The 21522-nt window shown below is 39.6% G+C and overlaps 1 protein-coding gene across 8 annotated transcripts; it reads left to right on the forward strand.

Moving 5' to 3' along the window:
* The first annotated feature begins 4030 nt into the window (after window positions 1-4030).
* LOC110626421 (protein MLN51 homolog) lies at window positions 4031-10571 on the forward strand. Of its 8 annotated transcripts, none has more exons than XM_021772305.2 (11): window positions 4032-5084; window positions 6420-6522; window positions 6619-7672; window positions 8049-8163; window positions 8546-8668; window positions 9148-9209; window positions 9292-9352; window positions 9469-9545; window positions 9625-9703; window positions 9999-10108; window positions 10203-10571. In XM_021772305.2, exons 1-8 carry the CDS (start codon window positions 4531-4533, stop codon window positions 9509-9511), a joined length of 2115 nt encoding a protein of 704 aa, XP_021627997.1. In that variant the 5' UTR covers window positions 4032-4530; the 3' UTR covers window positions 9512-9545; window positions 9625-9703; window positions 9999-10108; window positions 10203-10571. The 8 variants fall into 8 exon arrangements, with proteins under 8 accessions (XP_043817801.1, XP_043817802.1, XP_021627997.1 ...); XM_021772308.2 differs by having other exon boundaries at window positions 9999-10103; XM_021772306.2 differs by having other exon boundaries at window positions 10020-10108.
* The last annotated feature ends 10951 nt before the right edge of the window (window positions 10572-21522 follow it).

The following is a 21522-nucleotide window of genomic DNA, read 5'->3' on the forward strand; positions in this document are numbered from 1 at the left end:
GGGCAGGTTCAGCGGCCGAAACTCCCCTTCAGAGCTGAAAGTTCAAACTTTCGGGGGCGAGTCTAAGCGGCCTAAACTGCCTCCTCTGGCAGGTTCGGCGGCCGAACCTGGATCCTTCTGGGTGGCAGAACCTGATTCTGCCATCCCCATCTTGCCTCCCAAAACCCTCCAAACTCATACTCCACACTCAAAAGCATGCATAAACACATTTTCAAGCATAAAGGGGCTTAAAACTAGCCTAAACCCCAACAAACATCAACATTTAACATATATTTATCATTTAACTAACATAAACCCTAACATTTTACAACTAGCCTAAACATGCATCAAAACCCTTAACCCCTTCTTAAAACTTACTTAAAACATCATAAAAGGCGTGGATCTACACTTACCTCTTAAAGATCAAGAGGATATGCGATCCCAAACTCGGAGATATGGAGGAACAAACTCCGGGGGTCTCCAAGCTTCAAAACTTTGATCTTTAGCTCAAAAACTTTCAAAACAAAATAAAACTCATAAAAAACTTGAAGGGATTGAAGGAAAACACGAAATCAACCATGGGAGGGCGAAACCTCACCTATGCCCGAAAATAGAGAGAGAAAACTCGCCCATTTTCGGACATGGGGCCTTTTATAGGTGGCTGGCCAGACCACCTTCGGGGGCCAAAAGAGCTTCCGCAAGCTCCCTATGTTCGGCGGCCGAACCTGAACTCTTCCTCCATGGTGTTTTCTTTCAAAAACTCATTTTCTTTCTTCATTAAAACTATAAAAACATGTAAAAACATTTTATAAAAACATATTTTACCCTTCTAGAGGGTTCCGACATCCGAGAAATTCCGGATTCCAATAGAAATTTCGCCGGAAGGTAGGAATTCCGATACCGGGGTCTAGCCGGGTATTACATCTAGCTTGGGCTGTCGGCTCATTTTTTTACTGGCTTTTGTCTCCATTATCTGTCTTCCTACTGTTCTGTTGAAGGATTTGATAGTTTAATGTGAGTTGGAGCTCATTGATGTTGAGTCCCTCAGCTACAGGTGGTATGCTCAACGGGGTACTGAGCCCTCTCTGTTGTAATATCTAGCCTAGCCAGTGGACAATGTTATGTAACTGGAGAGTCATGCTTTGCAGTTCTTGATCAGATAGGGTAATTCGAGACATGGTCCCAGCTGAGCTTGGTGAAAGGTTAAACAACATGGGTGGCTGATTTATTAGGGCGATTGGGCTAGAGAATAAGAACTGTGAACCTTTATGAGTTGAACTCAGGTCATTTAGGGTGTTTTCGGTATGGTTTTTGCCGTGATTGGCCATGTAAATCTCAGTAGGTGAAATGAGGATGAGAACTCCAGTGATGAAAATATATTATTCGTTCCCATAGACGAAGCCAATTGATGTCTGAGATCCAATCAGAGGTCAAACTCAGAGTATATTTTGATAAGTTTGGTCTCTATTTATCTTTGCATATCATTTTATTTCTTTTCTCTTTTATCCTTTAGTGACATATAACCGTTGTACTATGCTCGTACCCTTTTGTCATAGTCATGTTGGCCGCACGTACGGATGTACTACGTCATTTTCTATCGTCAAGCGACCATTTAATTCCATTCGGCGCCACTTGAACACGATTTCAAATATCACGAGGTTTATTGCCCTATGAGACTAACGAATATTCGTGGTCAAGTCCCCACATGTAGGTTCGCGCCCAAACTGGTTCATTGCCCCATGAGACTAACGAATATTCGTGGCCAAGTCCCCACATGTAGGTTTGCGCCCAAATTGGTTCATTGGAGCAAATTTTGTATTAATACAAGGAGTAGGCTTGTGCATTGGACCCTAATAGAATTAAGACCCAATTTTTCTAGAATGGATTTAGCTAAAACCTGAGTGTCCAGAGTCCGACCGTCATTAAATACATCTCTCATATTTCCTGCAGAAAATAATTAACGGAAAAGTACATCAATTCAATGACATTTTCAATTTCATATAATTATAATGCCACCTTAAAGAGTTTTATACATAATTTTAGCTCATCATATATGGTAGTATAGTGCTATCATAAAGAGTTTTATACATAATTTTGGCTTAATTAATACCGGCTTGCACCTATTCGAGCAGCACCAACCAAAATCTACAATACAGAAAATATAACTCCAACCCACAACTACCTGCCCATATGAAATCCAAGCCAACACGGACAAATTGAACTCAAACTCGACCCTCATTAATAAAATTTTTATTCATTAGTTTCTTTGTTTTAATTTTTAAGAAACATATTTTTATGGCTTAATGGCTGGGAAGTGTAATTAGTGCATTATTAAATAATATTAATAATAATTTTTCAAATATTGACCTAACTTAACACGGTGTCAAATGCGCTTAAATTAAATTTTGGGAGATGTGTTTAACTTCAATTCTTAAATTTTTTATTTTTTTATAAAAAAGTTTTAAAATATCATATTAGCTAAGAATGAACATTTGGTCAGTTCGATTTAAAATCGAATCGAACTGAATAAATCAAAAATCAAAATTTTGATATTTATAAAAATCGAACTAAATTGATTTTAGTCAGAAATCGAATCGGATTGAATCGGTCTGATTCATTTTAATTCGGTTCAGTTTGATCGGTTTGAATTTTTAATATTATTTTATATTTTTTTTACATTTTATTTTTAATATTTTAAAATTTAATTAAAATATTTTAATTTTAATTATAATCTAATTTTTATATATTATTAAAAATAATATATTATTATCATTAATCGATTCGGTTCGATTCGATTTTTTATTATTTTTAATAAAATTAAATTAAATTGAAATAATTAAAAATTTAAAAAATAAAAATCAAACTGCACTAAAATAAATAAAAAATTAAATTAAATTTTAAATTAATTTGATTTCCATAATTTTAAACTTTCAATGGACTTAGAATAAGAAAAGAAATAGGACAACAATAAATATTTCAAAAAGATAAGAGTACAGTCCTTAAATTTTATCTTCTAATTGCATACGAGGATTGATCGAATTTTTACAATTAGTAATACTTTTTAACAGTATTATTTTGCTCTTATCTTTTTTAAAAAACTTTAAAAAGCAAACATAATTAAATAATTATATATTTTTTCTATTTTATAAATTATTAATTCTTCGATCCACTTAAAACTCAATCAATTATACTGATAAATTTAATCTAATAATAAATATATTTAAATAAATTCAAAAAATCTTATATTTTACTCTTCACCTCAAATTTTCATTTCAAAAAAAAAAAAATCAACCAGTTAAACTCTTAAAAAAAAAAAAGTTAAACATATTGGAATACTCATTGCAGCATAAAGGCCTCGTTGTATTGACTTAATAGGGAAATGGGCATCCAATAAATATGTAGTTTTATATATATATATATAAAGATTAATTTCATTTTTAAGTTTTTAAAATTTTTATATATATATATTACTTTTATGTGCATTTCAAATAAAAATTTAATCTAATTCACTTCTTTTTTAGTAATTCTTTTATTTGTAATAAAATGATTTATTTATTTTTTATTTAAAAACTTCATTTTAAAAAATTGAAACATTTTAAGGATAAATTTGAATTATTTTTAATAAGATGAATAATTATAAACGGAGAAATATGGTGGGAAATTAGAATATTCAATAGCAAAAAGCACTCTGGCCTCTGGGCCTTATTGTACAAGCAATTAAAAGCAACGGACCTGACTCATCTGCATGCGAACGTGGCAACGCCCCGTTGGACTGAACACTACAGTTAGATTCAAGAGATTCCTTTTAATAACAGAACTTACATGTGACTTGCAACGTAACGTAAGCACGGCTTACGTGTTCGAATCCAATGTAACAGCTACTACCCATTTCTTGTGTTGTCCCAAAACTCACCAATCAAAAACCCATGTGGAAATCTCAATTTTCTAAACTACACTCACTTTTAACTGTTTAATTCCTTAAATACCCTCTCTCCTAAAAGAATAGACTTGCTTTCACATTGAAAATCTCCTCTCGGATAAGATGTTTCTCTCTCTTTCGTTTTCCCTCTTTTTTCCATATTTATGACGCAAACACAAATTCTCAAAATCCCTCTCTTCCTGTACTTCTCTTTCTCCGTCTCCCATTAGGTTTTCGAAAAATCTTTACTGCTTAGATCCAGAAGCGCGTATAACCCTAAATTTAAAGCAAGTTTAGCTTTCCTTGGGGGGGGGGGACTCGATTCTTCTGATTATCTTGATTTGGTGTTTGGTTATTCGAGGAAGATTATAAGTTTTTAGGGTTTTGCGGGGTTTGATTAACCTGAATTTCTTAATTTGGCCTTTTTGGTGTGTGAGAAAGTTAAGGTTTTTGGGGTTATTATGCATGAGGTTTTCATTAACTTGTGTATATTTTGGGGACTTTTTCTGTTTGAGAATTGACTTGGACCTTTTGCGTGGAGTTTCAGGGTTTAGGCTGGTTTTATTAGCTTTAAACTGTCTCTAAATTGGCTTTTTTTAGAGTGAATTTTGTTTTATTCTAGGTTTGGTTTAATGGCGAAGGTGGGCGAAGAAGACATTGAATATGAGAGCGATCCTGAAGAGGAAAAGCGCCTGCTGGGGATGAGAAGGCGTGAAGCGGCAAGTGACGATGAGGAAGTCGAAGGGGAAGAGAAGCCCACAATGGAAAGGAGGGCTCCCATTCACTCTGACGAATCCGATGGCCAGGGTGGGGCAGCAGAATATGAAGATGATGAAGAGGAATTAGAAGGGGAAGATGATGAAGAAGAGGTTTATGAAGATGAAGAAGCTTATGGGGATGAGGAAGAAGAATATGAAATTGATGAGATTGAGGAAGGGAAAGAAGGAACTGATGAGAGAGGAGGAGGTCATGGTGGAGTGGAGGTTGAGGAGAAGGGAGTAGAGGGGAGGAAGGTAGATGAGCTGGTAGAGATAAAAGCAGTGGAGAATCATTTGGAGGAGGAGGAGGAAGAGGAAGAGGAAGATCAAGAGGGGAAAAAGGAGAATGAACCGTTTGCAGTACCTACTGCTGGGGCTTTTTACATGCATGACGATCGGTTTAGGGACAATGCTGGTGGTCGACACAGGTACTCTTTTAGTAGCATAAGTTTGGTAATCCAGTAGAAGATATTTGTTGGAAAGACTTATTTTTTCCCACGCGGTCATTTCGCATTGTTGACTATCCAGCATAGTTAACTGTTATTCCCCTGAAATGCATGTAGAGTTTGTGTTTTTCGATAAATACAGGCGTTATGCGTTGGGTGGTTACTATTAAGTTTCATTGTGAAATGACATTACCCTTTTAAAATATTAGTGTAGGACCTGATCCTATTTGGTATTTATCCAAACTATTCCCTTTTTCGGGATAAGTGGAAGGGAACAATTTTCTGCCGATAATGACATGTCTAAAATTTGCAAATATAAGTGTAAGACCTGAGATCTATTTACAAATTTCCTATGCTTTGAACAAGTATAGTTCGAATGCAGGGGAATAGAAAAAGGCATTTCAGACAATCTGATATCATTGTGGTTTTTGTTTTTGAGGGGATATATCAAGCTATGCTACCAATGGGTTAGTGAGGCGTCTGTTCCCAGTAAATGTTGCTTGGATCTAAGGAAGACACAGAAGTTTGACGTGTTTTTACTGTGCTTGAACTTTTCCATCTTGTTTGCCTTTTCAAATGTAGATGGCTTTTGGAGGTTGTGTTCTTGGTGTATCAATATTTAAATGTCCTCTTTGGGTTGCTATTACCTTGGAATTTTAAGCATTTTCTTCATAAATTAGTTCACATCTATATCTCTTCATTTAGTGGTTCTGGTGGGATGTCAAGTTTCTGTTTTGTGTTTGAGGAGAAAATACAGTTCTTCTTTTTCTTTTTTTCCCCCCTCCATTTTCTCCCTTTTGCAGGGAATTTTTTCTTTAGATGTTCTTGGATGACTTCATGCTGGTTGAATAGGAATATGCACAGTTAAAATTTATCATACACAATGAATCTGTAACAATATTGTTACAGTTGCATGTGCAGGCCTAAATATATGCTTTCATGTCGTTCAGATTTTGTTGTTGAGGTTTTTGTACTGTATCATGTGCGTGTCTCTATCCACATTTTGTATTTGAACTGAGACACGGTTATGCTTTTCTTGATCCCTTTGCATTTCTTTTTCCAATTTGATGGTCTCAGATAAAACTTTGTTGTTGCTTATACCTTTCTGGCTAGGTATTGATGGAAAAAACAGGTGAAAAAAGGGGGTTGAAATGATTTTCACGTCTAGCTGTTGTGTCATTGCATGATCATGTTATTTGTGATGTTGCGCTTCACTTTCCATATTGCCAAAGTGCTAATATTTCCATCTTATTTTACCTGCTATTGTGTCAATTTATTAAACAAGTAATTTTAAAATCAATGTCATATTTGGTTTAGACGAACATATGTTGGAAGGAAGTTGTGGGAGTCCAAAGATGATAAGAAATGGGGGCATGACAAGTTTGAGGAGATGGATTTGCAGGAGAGGCGTTATGAACAGGTGATATATATATAGTATGAGTTTGCCTATATTCTTTCATTTCCTTCTTCCCTTTTTCTTCTATCTCTCTGAAGCTTTCCTTGACAATAATATCAGGGAAGGAGGGGTTCTAAAGGTAATTTTCGAGGTCGTGGTGGGAAAAACCAAGCTCCAGATCGTGGATATGGAAGAAGGAACAAATCAAAAACATACAGCAATAGTAACAATCAGAACCAGGCACCTATAAGTGTTAGGGGGAGGGGGCCTAGAAAGTATGAAAGCACATGGAAGACCAGCAGCCTGGCACCTCCAGCACAAAACAAGCAGCCTGGGAAATCATTGGATAAAACTTCACGAAGTAACTCTGGGAGAGCCTTTACACCAACACCAAATACAGAATCAGATCAAGTGCCTACTGCTAGAAAACATTCAAGCTTGAGTTCTGCTTCTCCTCCTTTTTATCCTTCTGGATCTTCAAATAAAGATATCCCTTTGACTCAGAAAAGGGATATACAAGCTGGAAGTACAAGCAGGAATATTCGTACTTCTGTTATGGATGAAAGTTTTTCAATCCAGCAAACCAATGCATTGATTCAGGGAAAGAATATAGCTGCTTCTGTTGGTATTGACAAGCTTTACATTGACGATTCTGTTGCTTCAACTGCTGCTAAGTCCTTGAACACTATGCAAAAGTCATCTGGATCTTCATTGGTCAATGGCACACAATCTTCTCAATCCAGAAATCAAGGAAGGGGTGTAAGTATTTCAAGTCAGATGACTTATCAATCAGCCCCTCTGCAAAACCAAGTTAACAGAGTCTCCTCTTCAACACAGCCCCATTCTATTCAGCGGAGTCCTGTTCAAAACCGTGCCCAACCTTCTGTTCAAGTTTCTGGTCAGCAGTTGGGACAGCGTCCTGGTAGTGGATCTCAAGCTTCTTCACCACCAAAAACAGCATTGTCAATAAATTCTTGTGAGCCTGGAGAAGCAGAAACTAATTCAGAATCAAGTAAATCTAGAAGTGCATTGGTTGGAAAGGGAAAAGGAAGCAGTCAAGGGAGTGGAAGAGGCTCTTTTATGTATGGTGGGGCACAGGTTATGGGAGCCTCAGGAAATATGGGTGTTGGTCATGGTGATCAGAACTTCCCTGCAACTCCAGCCTTCTTGCCAGGTATGGGTTCTTAGATCACCTTTTTGTTGTTTTGTGGGGAATAGAGAATTTAATATTGGATAGTTGAGTGCTTCCATTATGGTGGCCATTTAGGTTACTGCATTTGTTTTGTTACAATGCGGTACAATATTTTCTTTTTCTCTTTTTTTTTTAAATTAATTTTTTTTTTGTTACAGTTCATTAGATTATCCAATATCTCCTTTTTGTTTTATAAATTGTTGAAAGCTTTTCCTTTTCCTTTTTGTTTTATGGTGTAGGAAGGAGCTTTGAAATAGCTTGTTGATTATATTTGTGCCCGTATTATCTAAGAAACTAAGAATTTCAAGTATTATATTTGCATTTGGTTTATTCCTTATCATGAGTGATTGTCATGCAGTTATGCAATTTGGGGGCCAGCATCCTGGTGGTATTGGAGTTCCTGCTGTTGGCATGGCATTTCCTGGATATGTTGCTCAATCTCAACTTGGTTTAGGAAATTCTGAAATGACATGGTATAACAATTTTTTTAATTATTTTTTTCCTTGTCAGCTACTGCACTATTCTATTTAGGGATGCTGGCTAAGGTGATCTCTTTTTTCACTTACAAGTGACCGATTGATGCTTTTTGTGTATTCCTTTTCTCCACTGGCACACTCACACTGGTTATAATTCAACTCTTAAAAGTTCCTTCTTCGTTACTTTAAAGTTGTACTCGATTGTGTGATATCCAATCGGATAGCACTCTTGCAATGTAGTTAATAGCAGATAAGAATGATCACATGATATGGTGGATTTGATTGCTAAGTAAAATCTGTTGCAGTATTTTTCTCAAGGAGCTTCTTTTCCCTTCTAAATGATAATAATAATAATGGTGGCAGTTGTTTTGATATTTAGGCTGCCAGTTTTGGCTGGTGCTGCGGGTGCTTTAGGGGCTACTTATTGTTCACCTTATATTGCTGTTGATGGGGCTTATCATGCACGCCCGTCTGGACAGACATCTTCTGTGGGTTCTTTGAGGTTAGTAGGCTGTCACTTGTGTTGTTTATCTAGAATGTTCCAATCATCTTTTGCCTTTATGGTTCAATGGGATGTATCGTAAGCTCTGCCTAAAGTGTATCATCACTGGTATTTTTACTGTTTGTCATATAAGCTTCATCATGATATGCTATAGGTAGATGCGCACATATGTACAAGTGTTACTAGGCCTAATGCACAAAATTTTCCCTTGAAAAAATTATGCAACCTTATTAAACCACTAACTTTCATTTTTGACCTATTATACCATTATACTTTTTCCCCTTCGTGTTTTTATATCTATTAATCCACTCATTATGAGTTTCTTACTTTAATCTCTTTGAATTCTATCTGTGATATGTTGAATTTTTTTTATTTGGCCCTGAAAGTTGCCATGTTAGCCCTGGTTGAAGTTGAGGCTTTGTTGACGTATTATTGGTCCAAGATTATGACTTTAGTTATTTATTTATTCATTGGTGTAGCAAAGAGAACAACGGTACTAACAAGACCAATAATGAATGGAAACTTACTTCTCAGAGACCCGGTGAGACATAATTTTTCTTTTTATGCTTTTGCACTTCAATTTTGTGGACTTAGCTTGCAACATGGTTATTATATTCTTATAGGTAATTTGTCTTCTACAGAACTTGTGAATGATGAGTTTGGGCAAAGACAAAAGCCTCGCAGGCAAGTGGGAATTTATATTTTGCGAAGGGGACATGCCCCTTTTTTCATTTATGTTGGTGTGATATCGCTTAGGTTTTCTTCTTTTTTATTTAATTATTATTTTTTCTTTTTTATAGATACTCAGAGATGGATTTTAAGCAGCCAAGTCCAAGTACTTAGCTAAGGAGGATCATATCTGAATAAGCAGAAAAAGGTTAAGTTCAGCTCAATTGACATTTTATATTGTTTGATGGTTTCAAGATCCTTAGTTGTGATGTGGCTGTGTTCTGCAGGCCCTTGATCATGCCCTATGTGTTCTCCAGCATTTGTTCTGGAGTGCCTTGGGCTGCATTATGCTCCAGGATATTTTAGGTAACTACATTCTGGCCTCTTGACTGTCTTAAAGGAAATATCCCTTTCCATTTTTTTTTTTGATTATTTTACCAGGCCCAAGCTCCTTGAGGGATTTGATGCTGTTTCAATTAAGTTGTCTTTTTTTTTAAAAAAAAAAAAGTTATTATTATTATTATTTTTTTATAAATTAACAGCTGTGAGAAATTTGAAATCCAAAACTCTTTTATCAGTAGGCTTGTTGTAATTTCATGATTCAACCCTTTTAACTTGCTAGTTTAAATGCCAAATAATCCGTTCTTTGGTTGAACTCCAGCTTGCTGTTTGAATGTTGCAGTTACACATAACAAACACCTGCTCATGCTGCAGTCAATTTGAGAACATAATTGTGGCTTGACGGGTGGTAGTTTCTTGTTTAAATGTGAGGTACAAACACTAGAGAAAGATCCCTTTTGATGTGTTAGTTTCTGAAGGAAAGTTTGACAGACTGAGATTTTGGCTGGGTTTTTGTTGTTTTCAGGTTTTCTTGTGGTTTGGTTTTGTAGTGAAGCTTGAGATGAAGGCTTCTTCAAAAACTATATGCTAAAAAATATGAAAAACAACAAGAACTATTATGCATAAGCGGCTTGGTCAGTGACGTTGAGTTCTCCAATTCATACTAGTAGATGGTGTTTGAATTTTCCGTCCGACTTTAATGACCTTAGCTTTGTGGTTGAGTGTGGTTACAAGTATGTTGGGATTTTTATTTAGATGAGGGCAGCATATTTGCTGATTTGTTCAGCAGACATGTATTGTGTTGACAAGTGCTTTTTAAAGCTACGGAATGGGCTGTATGATTTACATGTTATGAAGAAATTGTGGCAATAAATTTCCTAGCCATATTAATGTGTTTTGAGGAGTTTGATTGAAACCCAGGAACTGCATTACATCCCAATTCCACCTTTTTTCTATGCTGCAGCATCCCTGGCCTCTCCTGTAGAGGGAAGATGAGGAGTGGCAGTCTGGCAGATGGCAGTCCTTTGATGAATTTTGAAAATTCTTAGCTTCTTGTGACCTATATGAATTCCAAGAGGCAGTCTGTCTATTTGGGTTCTTTTATATGGTCCCCCTGCCTCGGCATAAATTCACAAGTTTGCACTTTGGTCTGTGTTTAATCGATGCTGGCTGCTACTGCTGTTGTTACATTTTCTTCTTTTCTATAGTTTTCTTCAGCGATTAATAGAGCTGAGCTTTCATTACAACTAGTTCGACTGGCAATTCTATAAATGCTTGGATGAGGTTACCACTTAATAATTTAACCTTATCTTAAAATGATTCCTTATTAATTTATACTGGCTAATATGTCAACACAACTCACTATACTCCAATAACTTAATGAAACTATATTAATTTATTTGGTAATAGTAAAATTAAAAAAAATTTATTTATAATTGACCACGCGTAATCAATCCTGCGGTTATGATCCATTGATCTATGGATGTGCATATGCAAGTGAGTTTCACAAACAATAAATAACAGAAAATGGTAAAAGAAAAAAGAACAATAAAAAACAGAAGGCGAAGGTGTTGGTGTTCTATCTAAATCACAATTGAACAGATCAACGGCCAAGATCGAACAATGTGATGCGCCGACAAGCACAATATTTCCCAACATCTAAGTCAATTGACATAATAAGAGAAATCACTAGCATAAGATAGAAACCAATTGAGGATTTATATAATTATTGGAAAATGTTTGAAAGACTATGTACAGGTTGTCCATAACATGATATGTCAGACAGGTCCCTCATGCAATTCTTCTATGGAGGATTAACACCTTCCGAAAGGAGATTCATTGATGTAGCTTGTGGAGGATCCATTGCAGACAAGACGCCTAGGGAGATGAGGGAACTGATCTCCACTCTTGCAGCCTCATCTAGGCAATATGGAGAAGAAAAGCAAATGCAAAGAGGAATACATGAGGTAAGTACATCCACTGTTGAATCGCAAATTTTAAAACTGACTTCTCTTGTGGAAAAGATTGTGTAACAGCCCGGAAACCGATACCCCTTTGTAACGGCCCGAACCGCCACCGGCACTAAGATCCAGATCGGCTTAAGGCTGCCGGGACTCGTAGTAGGCCAACTATGAACTCTGAGAACCTGATAAAATCCCGTACATGATCAAACATAAACATAAAGCTATAAACAGTTCTACCAACTACCAGGCTTAACTGAAACACACACTCAGATATACCAATCTGAAACAGCCCTCAAGGCTTACACTAGTGAATACAGCCGCTTTGGGTTTATGCCCAGCGTTCTTCCCCTCACGGGTTAGCTTCTGGGTCAAGGGATTCAAACCCTGTCCTCCCAAGCATATGCACAGGAAACTCTTAACAAACCTGCCATACTATACACTAAGCCTGGTTCAGCACATTTCTCATCAAGAAACGTAAAACAGGATCCATGTACAAAGGGATTAAACATACACTAGCATACCAGGGCATAACACAACTCTATCCATACATGACATTACATAGCTATACATAACTGTACAAGACATAACTTTACATACAATCCTTTATATTTACATCATGTCCACACTAAAGGCTATTCTATTACAAAAACATCACGTCTACCCTTGACGCCTTCCTGATCCACCTCTGACCTGCAAAACTGGGGTTAAGGGAGAGGGATGAGCTACAAAAGCCCAGTGAGCAGAAACTAATAGAACAGTTCATTAAATCATATGCTCTCATGAAATACGTCACAGCACAAACATTTCACATAAACTCAGGTGAACATGTCACCACTAGTCCCAGAATACTATACCGTTGTGCCAGGGCGTAGTCAAAGGCTCCTGGACTTCCTATATATCTGCCAGGGCGTAGTCAAAGGCTCCTGGACTTCCTTAGGACTAATGGATCATTCATCATTCACCCGCACCAACAACAGTAAAATGCAATGCAACATAGTCGTGAACTAGTGCAACCAACTTATTGCATATTCATGATGCATGAAACATGCTAAAAGCATTTAATCTTTCAGTTAAAATGGTTAAGTTTAGTTCCACTCACCAGGCAGACGCTGACTGACTCTGCACAGCAAACACTGCTAAACACCTCGATGCCTTGGGTCCAATCCTACACAGGAGGACTCAAATGAGGTACCAAACACACTCTAACAAACCTCTAAACAACTCCCCAAAAACCCTCTAAAACACCCTAGAACAATCATAGAAAACATGCAAAGGAAGGCTGGACAGGGCACCTTCGGCAGCACCTTCGGCGGCCGAAAGTCTCCTCCAGAGATGAAAGTCCAAATGTTCGGGGGCAACCTTAGGCAGCCGAAATTGCCTCCACAAGTGGTTCGGCGGCCGAACCTGAGTTTATCTAGAACCCAGCTTCGTGCACAACCAAGCCCCCCAAACCTCCAAACTCCCACAACATGCATCCAACCTCTCCAAAACATGCACAAACACTTAACCAAGCATATAAGAGCTTAAAACATACTAAAACTCCAACAAACAACATACATAAATGATAGAGCATAATTTAGTCCATTTTATATTGATATTATTAATGATTATTTACATGATTTCTGCTTAATTTAGTGCTTTTGATATTATTTTGCAGAAAATGGTGTAGAAGGACACTTTGGAGAAAATCCCCCTAAAATCGCCTTATTTGGAGTCAAATAAGGCAAGCCTATCAAGTTGGATTTTAAGTCAAACTGAATAAGCAAAATATTTTGGAAATTAAATATTCAAGCTCATTCTCTCACGTGGATCAAGTCCATTCTTGCACATGGGCCCGCGCATCCTCCGCATGGACCATTCACGCACACGGGAATTCACAGCCCGTGCACACCCACGCTTCACGCCATTGGGCCCGCGTCATCAACTCCAGCACCTTTCACTTGCAACATGGCCCACACCAATCCATCAATTCACGTGAATGGACCAAGCACAAGTCTTCAACCTTCACGCCGTGGCCCCACCAGGCGCTCAACACTCACGCCCCAGCTCCCGCACACTCCTTCACCTTGGGCCGAGCGCGCAAATGGACCAACACTCATGCACAAGCTCAACAGGCAGCACTTCACATGGACCAAGTGGACCCACCTTCATCATCCACGCTCACCAGCCTTCACGCAACCTTCGCACACGGACAGCCCGTGGACCGAGCTCTTCACATGGGTCACTGCCACTCCGCAATTTCCAATTTATGGCGCCTCTCTGCACTTATAAATAGAGCCTTCAGTGGCCGAATTAAAGGCAGAATTTCAATTCGGCAATTCCACCGCCCGGCGCAATTCGGTTCTTCTTTCTTTTCTTTTCTTTTTTTATTTTATTTTTCTGTTTTTAATTCAGTCATGAGTGGCTGAATTATTTTCATCTAGTTGAATATTGGTTGAAACTTTAATTGGTTAATAGGTTGTGAGACTTGATCAAATATTATTTAATTTTTGGAAATTCAATATTCATGCAATTTCATATTTAATTCTCATATTATTTTGTTATTGAGATCTACGTTGATTTTTGATTGCAAAATAATTATTTGTTAGTTTGAATAATTTAAATCCGTAATTGCTTGGGTTATTCTTACATGAGAACACTTGGGATAAAATCTAAGGAAATTGCATGATCTAGCGTTATCTCCATACATTTGGGTAGCTAGGATTGGATCTCTCTATTTCTTAATGCAATTAACAGTTGTTTTGATGCCTAAGGTCCAAGGACGTTCCTTGGCAACTTGTTGATTAGTAATTAATTAGAGGACGTTCCCTAATTAATTTATTCCTAAGGAGAGATAATGGTGGTGAGAAGCGTCTTCCATCTCCATAAACTGATTTATTGAATCAACCCAAAGTGTCTGTAATCAATCCCAACAGCTAAAGTGGATCCAATACTTCAACTAGAGCTTTCTTATTATTTATTTCTCTTTTATTTTATTATTCGCTTATTTTAATTGTTTTCAGTAGTTTGTTAATCAAATCAATTTCAAACCCCCCATTTTACTTTTACTGCAATTTATTTTTATTCCACTTTCAGTTTATCTCGCTTTCAGTTTTATCTCGTTTCAATTTATTCCTCTTTCAATTATATTTCTTTTCAGTTTATTTCTCTTTCAGTTTTATTTCTGTTTATTTTTATTTCAGTTTATTTTATTGGTCTTGATAAGGAAAATAGGTAAGTATTCAATTCCCTGTGGATTCGATCCTTTCACCACTATCTGCAGTTATAAATTGTTGATAACCAGAAAGGTTATTTTTGACCGGCTTCGACAACCGCGAGTCAATAAACAAGCTTTCACCATCAAAACACCAAAAACACCCTATTTACCCTAAACATGCAAACCTGCCCAAAAACTCCATAAAACCTTCTTAAATCATGAAAAGAAGTTCTGGATCTTCACTTACCTCTTGGAAACAAGTAGATGAACGATCCAAACGTGGAGCTTTGGAGCAACTCTCCTCCAACACCACCAAACTTCCAAAACTAGGGTTTATAGCTCAAAAGCTACAAAACAACATTAAAACCATCAAAACCTTGCATGATTTGGTGAAAATATGATGAAATCTCAAGGAGAACCCTGCTCTCACCTCTGCCTATGCAAATGGAGTCAATCCTTATCCATTTGCCGACTGAGGGACCCTTTATAGGTGACTCACCGCCTCACCTTCGGCGGCCAAAGCTGCAAGCAAAATCATGCAACGTTCGGTGGCTGAACTTGGAGTTTCGGAAGCCAAACCTAGGGCATTTTCGGCGGCCGAACATCACTTTCGGCGGCCGAACCTGGCAAAATCCTTCTTGTTCTTTTCTCTTCAAAACTCAACTCTTTTCTAAACCAAAACCTTAAAAACACTTAAAACATTTTAGAAAACCTTTACTTAACCCTTGCTATACCCCTCAAAAAGGATCTGACATCCGAGATTCCACTGGACGGTAGGAATTTCGATGTCTGAACGAGCAGGGTCTTACATTCTACCCCCCTTAGAAAAACATTCGTCCCCGAATGTTAAAACAACAAACAACAAGCAAGCAAGCAAGCGAAGCCTAAGATCTCTCTCCAAAGAGAGACACAGATACCGCTGGAGTAAAAACTTCCGGGTCTTCTAAGCACACTTCCATTCTGTGGTGATTCCAAAAGACTATCACCACCGAGACTCCTTGATCCTTAACTTCCTAACCTGGGTGTCTATAATCTACCTTGACTACTCAACACAGGTGAGATTTCCTAAGATCTCCACCTCTGGTTCCTTAAAAACCTCACTTGGATCTGACACAACTTCCACAACACAGGGACATGGAAAATCTAGATGAACTTTCTCCATCTGAATAGGTAAATCTAGCTTAGATACATCCCTAATCCTTCACAGGACTTCAAAGGGTTCGACGTATCTTAGAGCCACTTTACCTTTCAACTCACAATAGATCACCACTTAACTAAAAAAGACACTATAAACAAAACTCCAACTTCCTTCTGAACTCCACAAGCTTCCGCTGTGCACTCTGATCTTTGCCCTTCTCTCTTCATCTTTACTATACTGGCCTCTTCGCTAGCTCTCAACAGGCTACTACTGCTTACTCTGAAAGAAAACTCTTCTATCTTCTCACTACTAAACGAAAACTAGCTCTAACTCTCAACAGGTAGTACCCAGATCTCAGATCTATCTTGGAAAACAACTGGCTCCCACGAACTGTTCCAATAGATCATCAATCCTGAAGGAAACACCCGTCCTTGGCAACGACCTTGTTCAACTGCTTACAGTTGCTACAAAGTCTCAAGAATTCATCCTACTTTTCCCACAACCACACTGGAACACTCCAGGGTGAGATACTAGGTCAGATAAAACCCTCGACTACCAAGCCTCTCCACTGCTCTAACCAATCTCCTACAACTCAATAGGTGCCATCCTGCAGGGAAAGATAGAAATGGTTCTGGTACCAAGTACCACCTCTAAACCAATCTCCATCTTCCTGACAGATGGAAAACCTGACAGCTTACTTGGAAAGACAACCAAGAACTCTCTCTCTACAACAGGCACTGAGGCTGGTTTCCTGACCCAACTACTAAACTCTCACACAAGGGCTAGAATCCTCTGACAACCTCTCCTGAGCAACCAAGAGCCTACAGGGCTGACATCAAACCTCTAGGCACTCCTACTCTGTCCTCTCCAAGGACAAACTCTGATCCATCAGAACCCTAAACCTGACTACCTTGTCTCTACAGACACAGGTAGCACCACGGGTAGCTAGCCCAACTGTAACGACCCCAAAATGGACCGTCACCGGCGCTAGGATTCAGGTCGGCTTAAGGCCGCCAGAACCCGTAGCAAGCCTGCTATACTCTCTGTGTACCTGTAAAACTCATACATGATCATACATTTTCTGTGAAAATAAAACTCTTTGCTGAACCAAGGCTTAACCTGTGCATGCACTATCTCTGTACTCTGTACTCTGTACTCTGTACTCTGTACTCTGTACTCTACCCCTGACTAGAGCTTGCTCTAGATGGGTTAATTCATACCTGTTAAGCCTGGTTTGTCACATACAGAAAAACATAGATATAGATACATATCCAGATCATGTACAACACATACAACACTAAGTCAAGCACATGTCTAACTTTAGACACACAATTATTACATCTCTTTAATATTACATGTCCACTCTAGGCTATTACAAATCTCTTTACTCTTTCTGTACTCTGCTGAACTGTCCCTGTACACTGTACACTGAACCTGCAAAACTGGGGTTAAGGGAGTGGGATGAGCTCTATAGCCCAGTGAGTAGAACAGTAAAATATCTCAGTAAAACATGATCTCATGGAATGCGTCATAACACAAACATTTCACATCAAGAGTAAACCTGTCACCACATAGTCCCAGTAACTCTGTGCCAGGGCGTAGAATCGAGCACCTGGTCTTCCTGTCATATATGTATATGTGTATATAACACCTCTGTACTTACCATTGCCAGGGCGTAGTCAAAGGCTCCTGGTCTTTACTATACCTGCCAGGGCGTAGTCAAAGGCTCCTGGTCTTTACTATACCTGCCAGGGCGTAGTCAAAGGCTCCTGGACTTCCTGTCTGAGACTATTGGATCATTCAGCATTCACCCACATCAACAAATAACTATGCAATGCAACATATTCGTGGATACTAATGCAATCAACCTATGGCATAATCATGATGCATGAGATATGCTAAAACATTCCATTAGTCAATTAAAAGAGTTAAGTTTAGTTCCACTCACCTCTGGCTAACTGGACTGACTGACTCTGCAGGCTCTGAAAACGCTGGGCAGTACTCACTACTGCTCTCTCTGGTTCCTCTGGTCTGTATAGGTACAGATAAACTCAAATGAGGGACCAAACTAACTGCTGACCAACTCTATTAAACTTCCCAAAACTCCCCTTAAACTCACTCTACACCTCATGCAAAGCATGCAAAGGAAAGCTGGACAGAACACTTTCGGCGGCAGGTTCGGCGGCCGAAAGTCTTCTCCAGAGACGAAACTCAAGCACCTTCGGCGGCACCTTCGGCGGCCGAAGTCCCCAAACAGAGCCGAACATGCAAAGCTCGCGGGGGCAAGCTGTGGCAGCCTAAGCCACCATGCAAGAGGTTCGGCGGCCGAATGAACCTTCGGCTGCCGAACCTGAGTTCTTCCAGAACTCAGCCCGACGGCAAACCAAGCTCTTCCTTCCCTTCAACATCTCCAAACATGCATATATCAACTCCTCAACACTCATATACATAAGTATATGTTCACAGGGGTCCAAAACTATCTACTAACCCCAAACAACAAATCAAACATAACACATAAACATGTATACATCCATAAATCATCAAAACCACCATGACTAACCTAAGCATGCATCTCTTTCCTTAATCCCCATAAAACCTTCAGAAAACATATAACAAGATCCGGATCTTCCCTTACCTCTATAAACAGGAAGATGAACGTTCTGAACCCAAGGAAAACAGATCAACTCTTCTTCAACCGTACTCACTCTCAACCCTCACCTTTTTACTTCAAACTCTCACACTTTGATGAACACAAGCTAACTCGTGCATGAGCTGCTCAAACTGAGCAAATAAAACATGGGAGACGTAACCAACTTCTGGACATGACCTGGTGATAACACCTGTCCAAAATGCTGACTAAGGGATACAAAACTGCTGGCTCAGCAACTCAGCTTCGGCTGCCGAAGCGCATGCAAAACCATGCAACATTCGGGGGCCGAACCTGAATTCGGAAGCCGAACATTGAGCACTTTCGGCGGCCGAACTTACCTTCGGCGGCCGAACTTGGCTCCTCTGCCTTGGGTCATTTCAGCTCAAAACTTAATTACCACAGTAAAACACATCATAACCCTTAGTCAAACATAAAGCCTACCCTCCTCTAGAAGTCCGACACCCCGGATTCCACCGGACGACAGGAATTCTGATGCCGACTTCTAGCCGGGTATTACATTCTCCCCCCCTTAAAAACATTCGTCCTCGAATGATTCGAAAACAAATAACACAAAAACCGGAGGAAACTAACCTCAAAACAAATATGGATACTGCTGAAGCATCGACTCTCGCGTCTCCCAGGTGCACTCTTCTAGGTTATGGTGGTTCCATAGAACTTTCACCATCGGAATCTCTTTGTTCCTTAGCTGTCTGATCTGTGTGTCCAGAATCCGCACTGGCTGCTCTATATAGGTGAGATCTGTATGAATCTCCACCTCAGGCTCACTCAGAACCTGATTCGGATCTGACACAAACTGCCGTAGCATAGAAACATGAAAGACCGGGTGAATCCTCTCCATAGAAGCAGGCAAATCTAGCTTATACGACACATTTCCGATCCTCTGCAAAATCTCAAAGGGTCCAATGTACCGTGGAGCTAACTTACCCTTCTGTCCCAAACCGAACCACTCCTTTCATTGGAGACACTTTCAGCAATACCATATTACCCTCCTGAAACTCTAACTGCTTTCTGCGAACGTCTGCATAACTTTTCTGTCTACTCTGCGCTGTCCTGATTCTATCTCTGATCACGGGCACTACTCGACTAGTAAGCTCTACTAACTCTGGCCCTGCAAGAGCCTTCTCTCCTATCTCTTCCCAACAAACAGGGGATCTGCACTTCCTCCCATACAAAGCTTCATAAGGAGCCATCCCAATGCTAGCATGATGGCTGTTATTGTAGGCAAACTCCACCAAAGGTAGATGCTGCCTCCAAGAACCGCCAAAGTCTAACACACACAGTCGAAGCATATCCTCTATGGTCTGGATGGTCCTCTCTGACTGTCCATCAGTCTGTGGGTGGAAAGCAGTGCTAAACTCTAATCTCGTGCCCATCGCACTCTGCAGACTTCGCCAAAATCTAGAAGTAAACTGAGGTCCTCTGTCTGAAACTATCGACACTGGAACACCATGTAATCTTACTATTTCATCCAGATAGACCTGTGCCAACTTATCCACAGAATAGTTACTCCGTACTGGAAGAAAATGAGCAGATTTCGTGAGTCTGTCCACAATCACCCATATAGAGTCTATCCTGTTGGACGCTGCTGGTAAACCCACTACAAAATCCATGGCTATGTTCTCCCATTTCCACTCTGGAATCGGCAATGGGTTAAGCATTCCTGCTGGTTTCTGATGCTCTAGTTTCACCCTCTGGCAAACTTCACAAGCTGTCACAAACTGCGCCACCTCTTTCTTCATGGCTGACCACCAATAGACCTTTTTCAGATCCTGATACATCTTGGTGGCTCCTGGGTGAACACTATACCGCGCATTATGAGCTTCCCTCATAATGTCTTCCTTCACACTGCCCCTATCTGGTACACAAAGTCGACGCCCATAACGAAGGATCCCTTTGCTATCAAATCGGAACTCTGCACTGTTGCCTGACTGAACAGTCCTGGCAATTTTCATCAACTCAGGGTCCTCATGCTGTCTCTGAGCGATCTGCTCCAGAAACACAGGTGTCACTCTCATCTGTGCTATCAACGCACCTGTACCAGACAACTCTAACTGTAATCCGTCGTCTAAGAGCTTGTACAGCTCCATCACAACTGGTCTCCGCTCTGCTGCTATATGGGATAAACTGCCTAGTGACTTCCGGCTTAGGGCGTCTGCCACGACATTCGCCTTACCCGGATGATACTGGATCTTACAATCATAATCACTGAGCAATTCGACCCATCTCCTCTGTCTCAAATTCAGCTCTCTCTGACTCAAGATGTACTGTAAACTCTTGTGATCAGTGAAGATCTCGCATTTAACCCCGTAGAGGTAATGCCGCCACATCTTAAGTGCAAAGATAACTGCTGCCATCTCGAGGTCATGGGTGGGGTAATTCAACTCGTGCTTCTTCAACTGTCTAGAAGCATAAGCTATCACCCTATCACTCTGCATCAATACACAGCCCAATCCTACTCGAGATGCATCACAGAACACTGTGAAATCCTCAGTACTTACGGGCAGAGCTAGCACTGGTGCTGTTGTCAATCTCCGCTTGAGCTCCTCAAAGCTCTCTTCACACTGGTCTGACCAGACAAACTTCTGGTTCTTCTGAGTCAATTTGGTCATCGGAGCTGCTATCTTTGAGAAGTTCTGAACGAACCTCCTGTAGTAACCTGCCAGTCCCAGAAAGCTTTTAATCTCAGTCACTGTCGTGGGTCTGGGCCAGTTAGCTACAGCCTCTATCTTCTTGGGGTCTACCTCAATACCCTCTGCTGATACTACATGTCCCAAGAAGGAAATGCTCCTCAACCAAAACTCACACTTCGAGAACTTGGCATACAAACCATGCTCTCTCAGTGTCTGCAAAACTATCCTCAGATGCTGGGCATGCTCC

Source organism: Manihot esculenta, chromosome 11, assembly GCF_001659605.2.
Source record: "Manihot esculenta cultivar AM560-2 chromosome 11, M.esculenta_v8, whole genome shotgun sequence".
In the NCBI taxonomy this organism is placed as follows: Eukaryota; Viridiplantae; Streptophyta; class Magnoliopsida; order Malpighiales; family Euphorbiaceae; genus Manihot; species Manihot esculenta.